The sequence below is a fragment of the Schistosoma haematobium genome, chromosome 4, assembly GCF_000699445.3.
Source record: "Schistosoma haematobium chromosome 4, whole genome shotgun sequence".
NCBI lineage: Eukaryota > Metazoa > Platyhelminthes > Trematoda > Strigeidida > Schistosomatidae > Schistosoma > Schistosoma haematobium.
The window spans coordinates 28,075,308-28,096,891 of record NC_067199.1 but is presented as its reverse complement, the minus strand read 5'-3'; the positions used below and the strand labels follow the sequence as shown (position 1 = coordinate 28,096,891).

Here is a 21,584-nt window from a genome sequence, read left to right as displayed (position 1 = left end):
CAGTAAGGTTAATGACATCGGTAATCGTTTTCGAATGAACCGTCAGTGTATAATGTTACTGAAAGAACCTAGTTTGTTAGGCACAGTAAGTGTCTTATCGAACGCCTTTTATCGGGCAAGTGACTGTTGTCTTCAGATCTCAAAACAGTATCCTTTGTCTTTCAAAGAAGGCCAAGAATAAAACATGAACGTCAAAATGTTATATACACAATGATTAAAGTGTTCATTCACGTTTACGTGCTATTTAAGATGAATCTATTGATAACAAATAAAATATATAACAGAAGACTGTCAACAGACTACATTTTTTCGGGTGGTAAATAAGGTTACTAAGTATTTTTAGAAAATTTCTGTTAATGTCATTTATACAGTCTCTCAAAAGATAAAACCGACAGCACAGCATTTGGATATACTATATCACTGACATGAGTTCTTTATAATCAGTTACAGAGTAATGTTACTAAGCTGAGATAAATTAGTTTGTTGCATCCAGCCTGCATTTTCTGATATAACTCTTTGGAGATGAGATATAAAGACAAATAAAAACATAGATGTTTATTATCATTTTAAAATATATTGGAAAATACTTTAACCTATTTTGTAAGCAATAGAACTAAATATACGACAAAAAACCTTATATTGAACACAAAAAACATCAAAATAAAGAAGCTAAATTAAACAGATTAAAAGCATGGTTTATTGAGGTGTCTGAATATATCAATCGAAGAACCTGTACAAAGTGGGTAAAACATTATGGGGAAGTGATTGTGATAAAGATATATATTTGAAATGATTGTAGAAAATTTTTTATTCACAGATGGACAACTGTTGATTCCTTGTCTCAACGAGTAATTTACTAACAACTGTCTCACCAAGCAGTTGAGCAGCGACACGTACAGTATCAAGACGAGTTAACTGAAGGCGATAATGTCCATCATCTGAAATAGTGTAAGTAAAACGGACATGCCCAGAAGGACGAGCTAAATGATGATCTCTCACCAAATGCTTTGATAATTCGTTACCTGTTTTCAAATGATAAGAAAAATATATTACACTACAACGATTATAGGTGTAGAAAGGGAAAGTTGGCTAAAACGTCAGCTGACATTTAATAGAAAGTATAAACTATACACGAAACAAAAATAGTTGAGGCTCTCCAATAGATATAGATAACAAACTTAAATTGATAATAGGTACCTGACAAATGACCAAACTAATATAAACTGGAACCACACAACAGTGATCCGAGATCATGCCAAAGTTAATATTTTTATTATATTATGAGAAAAAAGATTATTAAGCACAAACTATAGTTTACCATAAAAACTTATCGAATAAAGCATTTTTTTATTTTAGTAGGTTAACAACTATCAATGTAACACTATTTTGGAGGTACTATAAAATAAGATAAATCCATTAACTACGGCCTCGCTCAATTAGCAAGCGACATACAATTCCTTTGGACATTACTGCCCTGCGTATGCTGAATTTCCTAAAGCTAAACACATGACCATAGATGCCTACACGGGGGAGAAATCAATATATTCGTTTACGTTATGGTATAAAACTGCTATTTGATATTTACAAGTATTGTGTACCTAAGCTACCAATGTTTGACGGGAGAAAAATTGGGATTGGTACAGTCTGTCATGTAGTCCACAAATGATACTATTTGTATATCCATGGGATTGGATAATGAGTTAAATAAGGTCATTATGAATTTGCCAGTTATATCTTCTTTGAAGGGTGGTCATTATCATAGTAATGTTAACAATAATCGTATGATAAATAACATTATTACGTGTAATTAGCTAGTGACATTATACCTCTTTACATTTAAGTAATATTTTATATAATTATCAGCACAAAATTTTAATTTCATACCTTAAAATATCAATACAAGGTCTGTTAGAGGTTTCTGGAGCGATATGATCGTGAAAAAAGATCTTAGATGCTGCTAACGGTATGAAGGCGGTTGTCACTTTCCAGATGCCCACACCGTTTAAGGAAATTTCTCGAGACCTGAAAAGGAAGCCATGAGTATGACCTCACAGCCTAAGGGAAAACTACTTGAGGTCGGTCAGTTACGGCCTTTTCGCCGGAAGCCTTTGATGTGTTAGCTACGCACTTCGGAAAAACTTGCCGCCGGAGACAGAAATCCGTCGAGTAAGACGAGGTGTGACGTTTTAATAGTAGACCTTTTCTAACCCCTCCATTCACTACTTTGCTAAAAGGCAGATTCACTTCAGATGCCGGTTTTTCGAGAGAAACATCTTACTGCCGTTACACTGCTCTACCGTCAGAATTACGACTTCGTCCTCGGAGCTCAATTTGCTGCTCTTAGGAACCTATGTTTCAGCTAATGAAGCTCGGTTGAGTTGTCACGATAGGCAAACCCAACCATTACGCCAAGGTAGCAGCTAAGAACAGGAAACACAAGATCTATAACCATAAAAAGTAAACCAACTGATTATTTTATATTGTAAGCTAATTAGTGAATAACAGTATACCGGATTTTTCCATAACAATGGAAAAAGGCTTTGAAAACCGAAAGGGTATAGAAACAAAATATTTTTTTAAAAACTCATTAAACTACATTTCGAAAATGATTTATAAGGGAGGAAAAGCAACTAACCAACCCAGAAGTAAGAAAAATGATGGGCATGTATGGGATCAAATGACTGCGTATTTTTTGTCCCGATATTTTGTTGGGGATGGAAGAGAAAATCAGATTAGTATTTATAGGTAAAGTTGGATGACGGAAGCAACACGGAATAGGATGTAACTAATTAATGTAACCGGAGAAATTGATTAGTCTGTGACTATCGAGAGGTTTACTGTGTGATAAAATTAAATAAAGCATTTCCATGAAGCGTATCAGTGAAAGCTATTGGACGAGGGACAATAAACAATGATATATGTAATTGGATAGTCCACACTAAGGTTTCTGGAGGAAAGACAAATACTAGACTTTGTGAGTTCATCTTTTTTGATAATTACCAGGATATCTACGGTATAAAACTGGATGTCATATTTTAGAACTCAATTATTCTAAACACTTGCTTATTTTAAGTAGGTGATATGGTATGATGGAACAAAAATAAAACATACCCCGTCGTTTAACAACAGAGCACATATGACACTTATATAAACGTTCTTTAGAAGTATTTGGTGAGTTATCGGTACTATATGGACGATCTGATGATGACTCTAGTGATGAATTAGATGGAAGTGGATGATGTTTACGACCAATATGAACAAGGTAACCATTTCTTTTGTTAGTTTTGAAATTACAACCATTATGAGGACAGACAAATACATCCACTATTGCACAAGGAGTAGTATCATTGTCTGTAGGGGTTGAAATATCTGCTTGAACATTTGGTAAGGCACCAGCTTGAGCTAATGGTCCATGGATTGGAGCAATAGATATGGAGTGAGGCCATTTTTCACCTTAAAGATAAATTACGTAAGACAAATAAGTAAGTTAATGGAGTTTAAAATCGCATGTGTAAACTAACATAATTTTTTTCAAAACAAGCTTCCATATGACGAATTTCAGATTCCTTGCGATGATAACCATATGTTTCTCAAATCATCCGATAAAGATAGGAAATTAAGTAGATGATTTTGTTGGAGTGAAGATTTTCCTTGCTTACTTTTATTCAGTGTTAATGTGCCAATTTTTAAGTCTTGTGTAATATTCCTTCAAATACTTTATAGATATTAATCCCTCAAAAGAAATCCTTGTGAAAATACTTTAGTATTCTTACGTAATACAAGTGTACAACTGTTAAGTAGGGTTTCTTTTAAGAAGAAATCTAGATTAAAACTGCTTTCTATTCTTAGGATAATTTAAAAATCATATTTTATAGCTAGGTAAAAGATAGTTCTAGTTAATTAAAGTAGATAACAATGGTGTTTAAGTAAGTTAGCAAATCTAATACGTTAAATATAGACAAAAAACCAACCAGAATGTAGAGAAGTCGTGGATTCATAATTGACCGCTACATATGACCGTCCGTAAAACTATGTTAGTTTGAGAATGTCATATGGCTTTATCAGTACCATGTGCAGAAAAATTAAACTTCAACTTTATTGTAACTTAGTATGAAGCTTTTATTGACTTTATCATGCGAGATACAGTAGTGTAAACATATGTAGCAGCTGGAGACAGAGAACTCTTAGAGAAATAACTTTAAGTACTAAATAATCGAAGATTAACAGTAAAACAAGTCCACAACAACACAGTTAAATTTATATCATTATTGGTAAGAGGTTAAGTTATTTCGTTGTTGATATTCAGGACTGGGTTTTGATCAGTTTTTCTTGGCATCTATATATCCTGAACAGATTGTCGCGATATAGCTATTTCGTCACAAGTTTTTAGAGAAGAATAATACACATACACCAACAAAGGCTGATCGAATTTTAATCCAGAATGTCAAAAAGGGAATAAGTCAAGTCCTTACTAATACACATCATACCTGTTTAACACATTAATGGCTACCTGGACTCAGTAGCTCAGTGGATAGCGTGTTGATTTTTTAATTGAAAGCTACTGAATCCAGAACTAAATATGGATGACGGTTAACCTAGTATCGAATAGGATGAGACATGCGTCCTGGATTTCACCAATAAACTGTGTATCGTATCTTGTGCTGGTGGACACCTATTCGGAATGGCTGAAGGTTACCTTCGTGATACTACGGTCCATCAACAAAACACTTCAAACATTGGTAAACATTTCTTGCTGTAATGAGTTGCCAGGAGCCATAACATTAGATAATGAGTCCCAGCTGACAACAGAACAATCCAAAGAGTCTCGCTACTGTCAAGCAATAAACCGTGTGTGGTCGCTACTTACGTACACGATCAAGCGGGCAGACTGAACGTTTCGTCAAAACCTTCGGGAGAAGATGCCCGTCGATATACTGTACGATTTTTAACATGTGTATTGGACTACACTAAACGACGTACTACTAAGAGAAGTCCTCATGGGTAGCATATAGAGAAAAACCTGTCTGTGAGAAAATGATTCTACTGAAAGCCCTAACATTTAAAATTGGATCCTGTGTTTGTCCGAGACCACAGATCAGATATGATACATGGATAGAGAGGTGTATGACAAGAAGACTATGTCAGGTAAGGTGTGAGGTGGCGGTTAGAAAAGACAAATGGATGCGGCACCCTAATCATTTACGAAGACATGTATCGACGTAACGTACGGCAACAACACGCAACTTTCTCTTGGAAAAACTAATAGACACTTTCAAACAACACATTAGAAGAAAAAATAGAGATGGCACTTCCAGGATAATTGGACCTGAGCCACAGAAGATGATTGTGTTTACTATAACTTGCTCATTCGATGTGGTTCGATGCCCTTATTTTCCTCAAACGACTCTATTCACTTTTAATTAGTTTACTTTTATTTTAGAAGCAGGTAAGTATTAAAGTCAGGGTTCTAATTAAAACTCCTATCAATACTATACAGTATCAGAACCACGTAGAGGCTTCAGTCAAATATCAGCAAGTAAAATGGATACAACAAATAACGTAAGGACAGTAAGCTGGAAAAGATATCGAATAAATGAAAGAGTAATGTAAGCCACTAATTACTGAAAGTTCAGTAAGATTAAGTTTATTCACATTATTTCCTTAAAACAAAGCCATGACATGGACGATGATTAACTATCAAGAAAAATCTCTGCATCTATTTCCTTAAGCTGGTAACTTATTTATTGCTAGTACTGTATTGGTAACATGATCAGAATCATAGTAATCCCAGTGCTTCGAAACGGATCGTATTTATAGGCTTTAATTTTTATTTATATTCATTTTAGATATGTGAATGATGGTTTCGTTTGCTAATTTCTCAAAACAAACAACGTCTCTGGAACATTTTAGTAGATTAAGTGAAAATGCACTTGAGATGATGACTCAATGTTAAATAAAATCAGTTGACGAATTTAATAGCTGTGTAGTAAAAAATGTGAAGATTTAGTTGAAAAATTCAAAAGCTTTATACACTAAGTTGAATTCAGTTACAACTTTAAAAGTATGGATAAACCTTACCAACTAAATCAGATTGAGTAGTATCCGGTACAACTGGATCAGTTGACTTCTTATCATTTTCATTTGATTCATAAATTTTATGTCTAGAACTTAAATGCCGCGTTAAACAACTGGTAAGTTTAAATGTAAAATTACAGTATGGACATTTAAATGGCTTCTCATTTGAATGTCGAAATAAAATGTGACGTTCTAGAGCTAGATTTTTCATTTTTAAAATACAAAAAGACAGAAAACGAATTAAAGTTACGGGTGTGAAAATTTCAGTATACAAACATTGAGTGCACATTGTTCACATCATTAGACTAATTCATTAATAGGTAAGTGTATGCTGTATTAAGATCAGTATTTTGAAGCTAGTAATTGAATTCTAAAAGAAACGTACGACTTATTTGGGTAGAGAAAATTAAGGAATGATTACTTTCCCAATCCTGGGACACGTGTTACGTATGCCCAACGACCGACTGCCTCGACGTGCTATGTTCAGTGGTATAGGAGTAGGTTGGAAGAAAGCTAGGGGCGGCCAAACCAAAACATGGCACAAGTCCATGAAGTCACTGACAAGTGAACTGAGTCATGTTGGTAGGTGTAGACTACCTGGTTGGAGACCGCGAGATGATAGCAACCGATGGTTAGAGACCCTGAATGACATGGCTCAAAATCGTTTGCAATGGCGCAGGTGCATTCACTCTCTGTGTTCTCCCAAATTCTAATCTTCTGAATTCTTCATGTCCCTTTTTTCCTCTTTCCAAATTTATTTCACTGTATTATACTCTTTAAATAACATCTCCAAACCCTAATCTTCCCGATTACTGCTTATACTCTTGCTACCTCTACCACTACGGGATTTGAATCGACAACTACATCTCTGTGCTAATGTGGTGTGGCAACTCGAACTGATGTACGTACGTACGAAGTTCTACGTCGTTACTGACTGACTGACTGACTTTCCCAATCCTTTTCCAAGCTATAATGAAAAGTTAATCAATACTCATTAGTCTTTTCATATATGCACCTCTAGCTTTTTATCTGAATTATTCCTTATAACGGTGTTGTTCAGTCTTGTTCTGCAGTGTTTGGGTTTTTGAAGCTATAGTCCGAGCACTAGAATAATATGATGCGTAAAAATGTGACTTCGCTGATGCTTTGTGACAGCTATTTTAAGTCTTGATTAACTGTTTGTTATCTAATACGCAATTCATAGTCCAAGTCAACTTAACAGGAAATTATGAATGTACATAGTAATTTTATTTCCTTAACATCCTGTATTTTTAGTCAGTTCGCCAGTGATTTCCTACAATTAATATGGTTAATATTTCATATTCGATTACATAAGCACGTTATTTATCCAGGGACCTCAGTCAAGAAACCATTTCACGGGTATACTATTATTCAGTTGCTTCGCCGTTGCAAAGTACTGTTAATAAGGACAGGATATATTAATCTATATTTTGGTATTGTAGCTATACAAAACTTGCAGTATAATAATGTGTATATGTGGATTACTTGAACTACTTTATTATTGAAAACAGGTTAGAGTCTTTCTCATTGCACTGTGAACTTTAATTGAGCAAAGTGATTGACTTGCTGAATGTGTGATTCTGAAACTTGTTTTACGAATGATGCATTTTTAAAAGTGTTACATAAGCAAACGTCAGGTTCTTTTAAAATATCTTTTCTCACTTTCTTTTCCATCACTTTTTGTATATTATTTACACCACTGATATTCAGTAGCCAGTTCGGTTTCTAATAATATTTGAGCATATAATATAAAGCATATCTGTCGACGTAACATGTTCTTGAGTACGCGAACTTGGTAAATACCATAGACATCTCACAAGTTGATGTTTACAATGTACTTCATATGATTTTGTAACTATAGAACCGTTTCTACAGATAACCTCGAGTTTTGTTTCGCTCGACTTAATATGTCACTCAATCGTGCGGTTGGAAACTTCAATAAATTATAAACACTTTGAAACCATTAATATTTTTATGAACTAGTAACTGATTATGATTAAATTTTGTTACTTCTTCTTATTTCCTTGACCAATCCAAATCAACACCCTTTATTGATGTATATGTTTTTACTGAAGATACGCAGATAGTGTAAAATCCTCGAAACGATCCAATATTTGTTCCAAAACAGGATGCAACTCACCCCAGTGACAGAAAATTATCGATGTTCAAGATATATATTTTTTGGATGATAGAAACTTCCAGCCTAAGTGGATGCTTTGGTGATGTTGGGTTTTCGGAGTCATGTGACGGAATTGTAAAGTTTTTATTGTCGTTCTGGACAATATATTAAGCGCCTACTTCATGTTATGAGTTAAAATCCCAGTGGATAAAACTCTGTATACTTAGGGAGTAGATGGTAGTTTTCAGTTTCGGTATAGGTACTAAACAGAGAAGTATATACAAACAAGTTCAAAGTGGAATGAAAAGCGTGTGTGAAATTCCACCACCAAAATAGAGAGGACGAGGTAAAGAACATAGAACCTGGGACAGATACGCATTAGTCCAAGTCACATGTGAAGAACTACTAAGAAAAAACATTTAATAGATACCTGACTTGCTCCAGACAGTCATATCACAAAAAGGGCATTTCACTGTATTGATATGTCTTTTCATATGTGACATCAATAATCTTTGTGTACTGAATACTTTTCGACAACGACTACATTTCACAGGCTTGACCGAATGATGCAAGTTCTCCTTAAACTGTGAAATAAATATAAACAAGTAAACTGAATATTCATGAAGTAGATTGTCATAACAACAGAAACAAATCCACTAGTACAAATGATATGAGATACTAAATAACTAAATATTATAGATACACTTTATCACGGTGTTCGCTATCGCAGTTTAAATTTATTCGAATACATATTGACAGTCATGGACTGTTTTCAGTTTTAAGACTACTTAGAATAACAGATAAATGACAAACCAAGGGGAATCCGAGAACCTAAGGCTCTACAACAATACGTTGAATTTTTGAATCTAGTCACGGTGACTGACTTCAACTTCAGTTAATTTGTAACAAATTAGTCTTAGCTTATAATGTTAAGCAACTTAAATATTAGGTTATGATCATACATTTCTAAACAGACTAAAATAAAATCATACAGCTTTGAACTGCCAATTTTTAATAAATGCTTAACTGATTTTAAAATATTTCTGCGCGGAGATACGACAGAGAAATTTATTTAACCTTGAAAGCAGTATGAGTTTACAATATAGTGAGACTGGTATTGTAACACTTTATGCAGATGATAGCTATTGTGAAGAGAGAAATAAAGGAGCAATGACCAAAAGTGAAAGCTACTTTCCAAGACATTGCTTCGTCTAGTTCGAAATGTGTGAAGTATTAACATTTAGTCTGCTTTATTCTTTGAATCACAAGCTTTTGTTTAATGCATAAATTACTGTCGAATTCTTTTCCATTCCAAAATTACTGCGATTTAAACGCAACCCTTGTATTCCGTTTTTCTACTCTGATGTTATCAGTTTGGACCTAATTGTATTTTGCTCATTTTCTGTGCATTGTAGTGTCGTTAGCCTTCTATTTTTGTTCTTACTCTGGGCTGGTTAAATCAAGAATAAGCTGAATATACTGTGTTGGCTAAATCGTCTTCTCTCCACTTGTCAACCTATCAGGTCATGGGTCAGTGGTGGGATAGCTAACTCTCTGCCCTTAAAGCCGTCCGGTCAAACACCAAACTGAAGTGTTACAAGCCTCAAGGTTGTACTAAGTGGCCTATCACGTCCAGGCCGTAAAATAGATCGAGACAACTTTCTCCCTGTACAGACTCGTGGGCAGACAAAACAAGGACATAATTACAATACTATCCCGTTGAAATACATATGGGTAAAAGAAAATAAATTCACATAATCGGAAATGAGATAGAGCTTTTTAGTGCAAATTATTAGTTTTTGACTTGTTTTATACTACATTTACTGTAGATGATTTAATAAGTGATTACAAACTAACGTATACATACTTGGAGTTTTATTAGCATTTATAACATTAGGAGTGTATGACGGACCAAAGAGATTACAAACTCATCAATAAAAATACAATTTGTACAATACTACTAAAGTATGACCACGGTTCATCAGGGTAACTTCCATGTAGTTGATGAAATATTTTTGTTGGAAGAAGGAATCCATCAGTATACGTTTAAGTTATTAAGTTTTAATTAAAATTTAGTCTCAATCTTTGTTCAATAACATTTATATGTTAGTATAGTTAATGTTCATTGATATTATTTTCTCAGGATGTTATTGAATGGAATACTGATTCCAGCCTAAACGAACGAAACAACTGCATGGTGTTTATTACAAGTAGGATATCAGAACTATGGAAAAAAGGCTATGAGATTTACATGTCATCGGAAAGAGATGGAAGTATTTGGAAACTTACATTCTCCAGCGAAAATCATCAAAATATATGCATTTAATTTTAGCATTAAAATTGTTAGTCAAAATGTAAATACTTAAAAAAGAAACTAGAATAGATTTCAAGTGATTATTTATTTCTCAAAATAATTTTGTTTGAATACGAAAAGCGATGCGTAATCAGATTTTGCATAGTAATAAGGAATTTGAGAGTACGACAGAAATTATACACTTTCTTTAATTTTCAGTTTCTTCTTCCGAAATATTCACATGGTTAATCTATTATTTATCAACTATATGAACAATTCTTATAATTAGTATCAGAAGGGGTTTTGTGGAGATTGTAGTAACTTCAACAGTTGAGATCATGAGTCAATTGAAGCTGGACCACCATGGAAAACCTGGAAGCACTGGACGGCCGTTTCGTCCTATTGACCACTGGAGTTCAACCGGGTCAGTTGTGAGACAGTAACCCACTAATGACAATGGTAGATGTGTCGCCCAATTTCGTGGATTGGTTGAAGTTAGACATTAACACCGTTGGATGCCGGCTCAATGGTCTAGTGGTTAAGTGCTCGTGCACGAGACTGATAGGTTCGAATCCCGTGTGGTGGGGTCGCGGATGCAAACTGTTGAGGAGTCCCACAATGAAATGAAACAGCCGCCTACTGCTTCCAGGTTTTCCATGGTGATCTAGCTTCAATTGACTCATGATCTCAACCACTGAAATTCTTATAACTGCTTCATATTTATTATTTTTATCAATATATCTTTATGTTAACCACAGTCTTGGTGAAGATTTTTCTGTAAATGTGATATGAAGTATAGCAATTTATTTTTGATAAATAATCCTACTGTTTTTAGGTTACAAGCAACTGAAAGCAATTCATAAAATAAATAAAATCATGTTATTTTGCTATATTTGTTTTTGCTTTACTGAACTCATTAATAAACCAGCATATATATAACACAAAAGCACTTACGTTGGTGCTTTTATTTAATAAATGAATTTGTTGGCGTTTAAGATGATCTTCTAATTTACGGAAATCAACAAGCAATAAACCACATGTAGGACAAGCTGCACGTTTGGCTTGAGTATGAGTATCCAAATGACTTGAAAGATTCCTTAAACGATTAGCTATATATGTACAATTCTCCCATAAACATTTTAACTGTACATTTGCAGGATATCGAGAATCGGTATACTCCTACAAAAGAAAAGTAGTTGAGACGAAAATATAAAATAGCTAATAATTAAGAAAAAATATATGTAGCGATAACGTTGTACTCACTGGGGCTGTAAATTCCGTTTCATATTAAATTTAATCCGTGCAACAACCAAAATCCCGAGGTATATTACGTATATATATATATATATATATATATATATATATATATATATATATTTATATACATAAACTAAATTTCCTAGTTTTCTTTAAAGAAAATAGAAATTATGTGAAAACGGCGCACGAAATAGTTATTCAAATGAAACAACAGAAAAAGTATGAAAATCATCTCCTGCCAAAGTGACCTGGATCATTCCTTAAGTATGTAAAGAACCTTGATGAATTCAAACTAATCTTTAATTGATCAGATGAACCACGACTAAGATTGGTGGTTACATGGTGGAATTTCAATTTTCTTTTTGTTTACACAGGGTATTTAAAAAGAACAAAATGGCCTCTTGAAATAGAGTAAGGCATTACTTTCACGCTAACATTATTTGTCTTAACTAAAAACTAACACTTATAGATATTCTTTAATATTTGGTTTCGAATAGACTGTAGAGAAGGTTAACCTTGAAGAATCCAAAAAAGTTTGATATGAGCAGTAAATATGCTCCATCCATTTATCGATTGGTAAATGTGCATACTATTCTTTATAGCTATTTATAAATCAAATGCTCACAAAAAGGGAATTCTGTTGGAAATTCTTCATTGTAACCAAATAATATGGTGTTAAGCAAAGCGTATTATTATTGTTGATCTGAAACTGCTCTCACTCTATTCGTACTGTTAGTCAACCACTGCCGATTCTTTGGACTGCCTTGGATTCACGTGGTATACCAAGCGAATAACTCCGTCTGTAGCTCTTCTAGAGTTACTGCCGGTCCCAAGCCCGGGTAAAGGAGGAGGGTCGGGCATGGGGTTAGCGTCCCCACCCCGTAGAAAACTAACTCGCTAAAAAAACGTTAACCAGAAAAAATAATTCAAACCATTTTAACTCTGCCCTGAAAGTTAAAGGTTTTCATTTAGAATAATCATGACGCTTCATGGTGAAAGCCAAGTTCCTTCGGAAGTCACGAGGTCGATGTCCCTTCTAACAACCAGAGCAACAATTTTTATAGGCACATGGAACGTCCGGGCAATGTGGGAGACCGGGAAGACCAGTCAAATAGCAACGGAAATGAGGAGATACAACTTGGTAGTACTGGGAATCAGCGAAACCCACTGAACCCAAGCTGGACGGAAAAGGCTAGATACGGGAGAGATGCTGCTATACTCCGGTCACGAAGAGGAAAATGCTTCACACACTCAGGGAGTTGCTCTAATGCTGTCCAAAGTAGCACGAAATGCACTTGTAGGATGGGAATCTCACGGATCCAGAATCATCAAAGCATCATTCAAAACAAAGAAGGAGGGGATCACAATGAATATTATCCAATGTTATGCACCCACCAATGATAGCAACGACGACATTAAAGATCAATTCTACGAGCGGCTGCAGTCAATCATAGAGAAGTGCCCAAGAAAGGACCTCACCATTCTAATGGGAGATCTAAACGCCAAAGTCGGAATAGACAACACCGGATATGAAGATATTATGGGACGACATGGACTGGGACAGAGAAACGAAAATGGAGAAAGATTTGCAAATCTGTGTGCATTCAACAAATTGGTCATAGGAGGCACAATATTTCCACACAAACGTATACACAAAGCTACATGGATCTCACCGGACCACACTACAGAGAACCAGATAGATCATATCTGCATCAATAAAAAATTCCGAAGAACAATGGAAGATGTGAGAACCAGGAGAGGTGCTGACATAGCTTCAGATCACCACCTAGTTGTAGCCAATTTAAAACTGAAGCTAAAGAAAAACTGGACAACTGGACAAACAGTAATACAAAGGTTCAATACGGCCTTCCTTCGAGATACTGACAGACTCAATGAATTCAAGATAGCTCTCAACAACAGGTTCCAAGCCTTACAAGATCTACTGAAGGAAGAAACTACTATGGAGGACAACTGGAAAGGCATCAAAGAAGCATTAACTTTAACGTGTCAAGAGGTTCTGGGCCTCAAGAAGCATCATTATAAGGAATGGATCTCTATAGAAACTCTGGACAAGATCAAAGAAAGGAAGGACAAGAAGACAGCAAATAACAACAGCAGAACACGAGCAGAAAAAGTCCAAGCAAAAGCTGAGTACATAGAAGCAAACAAGCAAGTGAAGAAAAGCATTAGAGCGGACAAGCAGAAATACGTGAAAGAACTAGCAACGACGGCGGAAAAAGCTGCAAGAGAAGGAAATATGAAACAGCTTTACGATACAACGAAGAAACTAGCAGGGAAATATAGTAATTCAGAGAGACCGGTAAAGGACAAAGAAGGCAGGCCAATCACTGAAACTCAACAACAGCGGGACAGATGGGTAGAGTACCTCGAGGAAATCCTGAATAGGCCGGCTCCAATGAGTCCACCGGACATCGAAGCAGCACATACAGATCTTCCCATAGACGTCAACCCACCAACGAAGGAAGAAATCAGAATGGCCGTCAGACAAATCAAGAACGGGAAAGCAGCGGGACCCTACAACATACCAGCTGAAACACTGAAGTCAGACATCAAAGTAAATACAAACACGCTTCACCTTCTATTCAAAAAGATTTGGGAGGAGGAACAAGTGCCGATGAACTGGAAAGAAGGACACCTCATCAACATTCCAAAGAAAGATCTGAGAGAATGTGAAAACTACAGAGGTATTACACTACTGTCAATACCAAGGAAAGTCTTTAACAGAGTGTTGCTGAACCGGATGAAAGACGCAGTAGACGCCCAACTTCGAGATCAACAAGCTGGATTCCGTAAATTTTGGTCGTGCACAGACCAAATTGCGACACTACGGATCATCGTTGAACAATCAGTTGAGTGGAACTCGTCACTGTACACCAACTCCATTGATTATGAAAAGGCATTTGACAGTGTAGATAATAGAACGTTATGGAAACCTCTTCGACACTACGGAGTTCCTGAGAAGATTGTCAACATTATCCGGAACTAATACGACGGACTACAGTGCAAAGTAGTGCATGGAGGACAGCTGACAGATGCATTCCAAGTAAGGACCGGAGTCAGACAAGGCTGCCTACTCTCTCCCTTCCTCTTTCTTCTCGTGGTCGACTAGATTATGAAGACCTCGACATCTGAGGGAAAACATGGAATACAATGGACAGCTCAGAATCAATTAGACGATTTGGACTTCGTAGATGACCCAGCCCTCTTATCGCATACACATGAACAGATGCAGACAAAGACAGCCAGTGTAGCAGCAGTCTCTGCATCAGTAGGCCTCAGCATACACAAGGGGAAAACCAAGGTCCTCAAATTCAAAACGAGGAACAGCAATCCAATCACTCTTGATGGCGAAACTCTGGAAGATGTAGAGTCCTTCACATACCTGGTGAGCATCATCGATGAACAAGGAGGTTCAGATGAAGACGCAAAGGTGAGGATCGGCAAAGCAAGGGCCGCATTCCTACAATTGAAGAACATATGGAACTCAAAACAGCTGTCAACCAATATCAAAGTCACAATCTTCAATACCAACGTCAAGGCAGTTCTCCTGTACGGAGCTGAAACTTCGAGAACTACAACAACTACCATCAAGAAGGTACAAGTATTTATAATTGGTTGTCTACGCAAGATACTCAACATCCATTGGCCGGATACCATCAGTAACAGCCTTCTCTGGGAGAGAACAAACCCGCTTCCAGCTGAAGAAGAAATTAGGAAAAGACGATGGAAATGAATAGGACATACACTACGCAAATCGTCAAACTGCATCACGAGACAAGCCCCAACTTGGAATCCTGAAGGGAAGCGAAAAAGAGGAAGGCCAAAGAACACATTACGTCGGATAATAGCAGATATGAAAAGGATGAATAATGACTGGAAGGAGCTGGAAAGGATTGCCCAAGACAGGGTTGGATGGAGAATGCTGGTGAGCGGCCTATGCTCCTTCGCGAGGAGTAACAGGCGTAAGTAAGTAACCAAGAGAATATTTTACTCAAGGTCCTAGTCATTTAAAAAAATACAGTTCATGACAAAAAATAGATCAAATAAGATTATATTGTGAGGATGAGAGTATCATACATGGTCAATTACTGATTAAGTCGAAAAGTAATGATGACTAGCGAAGGACTAAGTTGGACCAAAGCTACTAGTAGCCAAACCAAAGGGTAAGAACACTTCATCAAGCCACTGACCGTTGTACTGAACCATGTGGAGTGGAGTTTGTATGATAAGTGTAATTGATGTGGAGACTTGAGATGACACGTTTGGGAAACGATAGAAGTTATGTGGATGGATTTATTCTTGATCATCTTATGGATTTTTGGACATAACTTCAGACTTTCTACTACACAAATTTGCTTCTTCTCTTTGAGCTATATTCATTATGTTTGATTCTTTTTATTGCTATGAACACTACAACCAACTTTACTTGGTGTATTATTATATAGTAACATAATCCGAGACACATTTGTCTTAGGGTATGCACTATTTATGACTGAGTCACTGTGAAGTAAAAATATTAAAAAATTCGTAACAGTCTCAGTTAATCTTTTTTAACTGATCGTCAATCTTAGGAAATATATAAACTGAATATCATGAGCAGTTGTAGAAAGTTTTATGAAACAGAAATAGAAGTACAATAGATAATTATAAGAAAATTGTACAGAAAATACAAACAAAAAGCATACGAAAATAGTACCTCTGGGTGTCTTGATACATGAGTAATAAATACACAAACATCGTTGGTTTTAAAATCACAATATTCCCAACCACACTCGAATTTGGTTGGAAGTTCGGGGATCAAATTACATGATACTGGGTCGGATAAACATACGGGCCAGTCATTTATTTCCAAAATATGTTTCCCAATAGCTTTCAGTTGGTTAACCCATGAATGAAAAAACGAATGCCTTTCAATCCCATCAACATCAGTTATATTTAAGGAGGCGTTACATATGCCACAGACAGGAAGACGTGAACCTTGTGAAGGTTGCTCACATAGTTCCTAAAAACACAAAATGGAATGAGAGGCTAGTTTTAAACCAAAATTCAGTTGGTCAAATATAAAAAAATGTTCAAAGGTGAAAATCGATGATTAATGTAGATAAGCAAAGCATTAGGAATACAAAGTAGTTCAAGTAACTAGACACAAGGAACACATTTTCTGGTTAATAAACGGCCTTAAAAACAGAAGTAAAATTACCCTTGGAAAGAACACATCTTACTGAAAGGAAACAAAAGTATTTATATAAGACGCAAATGTATGGCTTTGATTTATATATTACGCACTTACTATAAACATGCAGAAAACTGCACAAGTTGTAGTTTGATAAGCTGTCTTTAGATATATTGTCTCAAATAAACCGAATGATGGATTATGGCCGAGTAAACTCATCAGACGGAATTATGACAATAATTGTAAAGCAACAATTACTTATAAAACTTACTCTAAAGTGTTGCAGCTGGTGATACTTGAGTAGATTTTCGTTATTGTATGTATTACGGCAGTTTGACCATTCACAAGTGTAGGACAGTTTCATACCAGAAAGCAAGGACTTCCTACCCCTTGTCATTGTTACCCTATATTACTAGGACGACAAAAATACAGAACGAAGATATTCCCAAATGAAAATAAATAACTTTATGCAGTGTTGGTTTCAGCATAAAACAACACGGTGAGGAGATTCATAACAAACCGATGTTATAAGGTTTATTTTACTAATATGTGATACTAATAGTAAAGAAGTGAGACTACAACCAAAATTCACTCATCAAATTTTTTGACGTATGACAAGAGAAATTAACTATTCATAAATGAATTTGAAGTAACTAGAATGAAGTACGTATTGGTCTGAATATCGCAAAAATATCTGACAATATGTATAACAAGGTTTTATGAATTGTAGATCATTTAGAACAATTGGTAAACCAGTGAAAAAATTCATAGCAAAGAAGTCAAAATAATAGGATTAATGATAACGAGAAGTAGTAAGTATAAATAAATATGGCCAAAAAGAAGCAACTTATGAGAGAATGCAGAGGATTCAAATTTAATGGAATTTAAGGGGAAAATACAAAGGTGCCTCTATGACATTGTCATATTAACCAGGATTGCGTGAACCCCAAGGTAGTCGGTAACTATAAACACGGCTCAAACCAACGGTTGATTTTGTAAATTGATTTTGCATCTTAGATTCATTTGAGACAGTTTGATTGTTAAGTACAACAGAGAGTATAAGTGAATAGTACTTGAATAAACAGTTACTCAATTTCGCAATGTCATTTTGAATATGTACCATCAACTAGGTAATAGTGAGTCATTAAATAACCCTGACAAAAGAATTTCATAGTACAGATTGGTGAACTACACCTTAAGACTAGAACAATGCAGCCCACGTTACGCATATAGCAAGATTTACAAATATGAGTCAACAAAATCAACTACGGGAAAATTTACTTACACAAGTTGGGTGGAATTTTTGAAAAGATCAAGGTCTTAGGCTTCAATAAGATTTAGATAACGTCATTGCAACAATGAGATGTCTAGGTAAAGTTACGCCGGCGACAGGCAATGTATTTACTATTAAACTGTCTATTACGGAGAATCTATAATCAACATACTACGTTTTTAGATCTACAAAATTTTTGCAATAAAGCAGATCGTCATTCAAAATGTCTCTAAACTAACCTAGGTGTTGGGTTGTGATTGGAAGCTATTACCATACCAAAATACACTTGGATTTCTCGACTGCATGTAATTGATTTAACAATTAGGCAGGCTCAAACTCACCTAAGTGAGGTCAAATGACACAAAAACAATTCATGGTTAGAGAATGGATAAAGTATATGTGCTTAAAATTCTGGTAATCAATTCAGAAGTATAATTGAAGATACGAAATTATAAGGGGATTAAAGAAACAGGGCAAAAGCAGTGCGTAACATGAAACTAACGAGTTCTAAATTGACTGTTGAGGTCCTTATTTGTTTGGAAAAAGGATGGCGAGACTATGATTTGTGGACGAACCAATCAGATTTAAGATAACAGGTCTCATATTTCGGCGAAAAACTCATACACTCACAATCTCCCAATTCCGGGGAAGCCGCCATAGAAAATTTTGGGGAAATGGCACAAAACTTTTTAATTTCCCCAAACTTTGAGGAAAACTCCCAAAATAGAGAGACTGGAATCATTTGGCTAAATAGTGTTTCGGCATCATAGGTGATGTAATTTCATGATGAAAAACCTTAATCGGCGAGACTCTAATTTAGCGACGAGCCAATCAGAAGCGTTTGAGCAATTTCAAGGTCACGGAGCCAAGTTCAACACGCGACGCTAACATACGGTCGGTTCACAGCGGATTTTAGAGAGGAGGTGATTAATGAGAGGTTAAAACAGATGGGACGGCGAAACTCTGATTTAGGGACGAGCCAATGAGAAGCGTTTGAGCAATTTCAATTATTGGCCAATCAGAGGACAGTATAAAGTAAAAATATATTACAAGAAAGTAGAAACCCGTCCATATTAGGGTTTTGGGTTAGATTAGGGTTAGGTTATGTTAGGGTTTAGGGCTAAGGTTAGGGTTTGGGGTTAGATTAGGGTTAGGTTAAGGTTAGATTAGGGTTATGGTTAGGGTTAAGGTTAGGGTTTAGGGTTAGGTTAAGGTTAGGGTTAGGTTGAGGTTAGGATGCTAACATGCGATCGGTTTACATCGAATTTTAAAGAAGAGGTGTCTATTGACAGGCTACAACCCTAACCACTAACCCTATGGACGAGTTTCTATACAATATGCATTATGAATTCAGAGCCTCTGAACCTTCATCAAACCTTAACAAGTTTTTAAATCATGTAAAAGAAGAATATCCACTGTAATTCATTACTTACTTACAATATATTCTCACTTTATACTAACTGTCTTCTGATTAGCTAATAATTGTCAAGGTCATTTAAGATTCGTTCAAAGGTCGTCGCTAAATTAGAGTCTCGCCCCTTAATCCAATCCCTAACCCTAAATATCAACTGTAAATCGTAATTGCAATTCCTCACACTGCATTATAACCCTTATTTAGTGCTATTTCGTAGGTGGACATTTTCAAGGTCATTTTAGCGCTGCGCAAAGAGCGTTCGTAAATTGTGGTCTCTTCAAAAGGTTATTACTGTAAGCATGAAGACCGAAATAAGAGATGGTTATTTCTTGTATGTGATCATGTTACAAATAAATAAAACAATGCAGCCACTTTTACCTGGAAACAGAGAACACAAAACAGGCACCTCAACCTTGACGGTCAATATTTTATAACTCCCGGTTATTTGTGTTAGTTAAACCTCAATATGAGTGTGTATCATATAAGATCGTTAGCCACCAAATTTATGTAATCATTTGTCGTGTACGTTTCTAGATCGTCTACAACGACTTTATGAAAGTCTAACACTAGTAGAACCATGAGGTGACTATACTTGGGTACCAGTGGAATATAAATGGTTATTTCCGCTACCGACTACTGCTTTTTTTCAAGAACCTAAATTCGTCATGCGAACTCTCTATACACCATAGTATCAGGCGGTAGCAGTAGAGTTCTTGAATATTTGAGGAGAAAACGGTTAAAATAGAAAGACTTGTGACACTGTACCAACTTCAAAATGATGACTATTATAATGAATATAATAAGGATCGTGATTTGTGTCGTACCGATTCTACCATCTGTCCTCGTTAAAGAGTCAAATAAGGGGATGTTTTTGATGTTTCATTCGTGAAAATGTATCACAGAGGCTATTCTTACAAGTATATGCGGAATAACAAATGGTTTAACACAATTCTCAGCTGACGACTTCAGCCCTTAATCCCCTTCGGAACACATTATTCGTAACAATGAATTAACATTTACGCTTAATCGAAGCTGCTCAACCTTTAGGCTTAACAACCATTGTAGTGACCTACTTTTATCAAGAGAACGCGATGATGTCACAGGTATTCAGTGTTTGACAACGCTTCTACCAGTAACACCTAATATATTTCGTTCCCACCAAGAGAAATCAAAAGACAGAGTCGAGGAGACCGGAAGAGTATATTTGGCGATGACCAATATATCGGAATTCTCTGATCTAATCTGGCTAGCGATTGCGGTTGATGTTGAGCACGGCGTTACCACACGTGATCTGGTGCGGATGCCTGACCGAGCGCCTTCAGCTAGGTGAGTCCACTAAAACATATGGTCAGCATCTAATGTCGAAAACTTAGTGCTATTTATTTTGGGGATTTATTTACCGCTACAGATCACTCCCCCCCTAGTGGGGCAGTGACGACCCTAAGACGTGGCCAGCCAGAAGTTTAAACCCAACGAGTTTGTCGTTGGTAAACACTCTTCTGATAGCTTACTAAGTGTGGCAGCGTCTGGTCGTCTTTCCTTACTATATGGGACCGAGGTACAACATAGTAAAAAAAGAAAATGTACAATGAAAATTTCGGATCCTCATAAACGTCATCGTTCTTTTCCAGCCGTCCTGGAAAAGAAAAAAGAAAATGTAAGTGCATGTCGAAATACACTCGTATGTGCGTAAAAACACAATGTCGGCGGAAAAAATGGAAAATAAACTCATGAACACGTAATAGCATTAAAAAATTGTTTTTTTGTTTTGTTTTTTTTAAATAGAAATAAAAATATATAAGCATATTAAAATTGTTTTTTTTAAAAAATAATATAAAATGTCGAGAAGTGCCTTACGTGCAATAGTCGTTTAAATGTTCTGGAAATCTTACTCTTCTTCTAGGACGCGTCGTTCTAAGTTTATTTTCGGATACTGTC

General features: G+C 35.9%; 1 protein-coding gene across 2 annotated transcripts; it reads right to left on the bottom strand.

Moving 5' to 3' along the window:
- Window positions 1-261: 261 nt before the first annotated feature.
- On the bottom strand, window positions 262-20,098 carry MS3_00007792 (uncharacterized protein). 2 transcript variants are annotated; one of them, XM_051216128.1, is made up of 10 exons: window positions 20,025-20,098; window positions 18,472-18,573; window positions 18,245-18,417; window positions 17,231-17,371; window positions 16,483-16,788; window positions 11,463-11,687; window positions 8,646-8,799; window positions 6,079-6,273; window positions 3,112-3,453; window positions 262-1,022 (listed from the first exon to the last, which is right to left on the bottom strand). In XM_051216128.1, exons 4-10 carry the CDS (start codon window positions 17,354-17,356, stop codon window positions 808-810), a joined length of 1,563 nt encoding a protein of 520 aa, XP_051066681.1. In that variant the 5' UTR covers window positions 17,357-17,371; window positions 18,245-18,417; window positions 18,472-18,573; window positions 20,025-20,098; the 3' UTR covers window positions 262-807. The 2 variants fall into 2 exon arrangements, with proteins under 2 accessions (XP_051066681.1, XP_051066682.1); XM_051216127.1 differs by lacking the exon at window positions 20,025-20,098 and having other exon boundaries at window positions 262-3,453; window positions 18,472-19,027.
- Window positions 20,099-21,584: the final 1,486 nt, after the last annotated feature.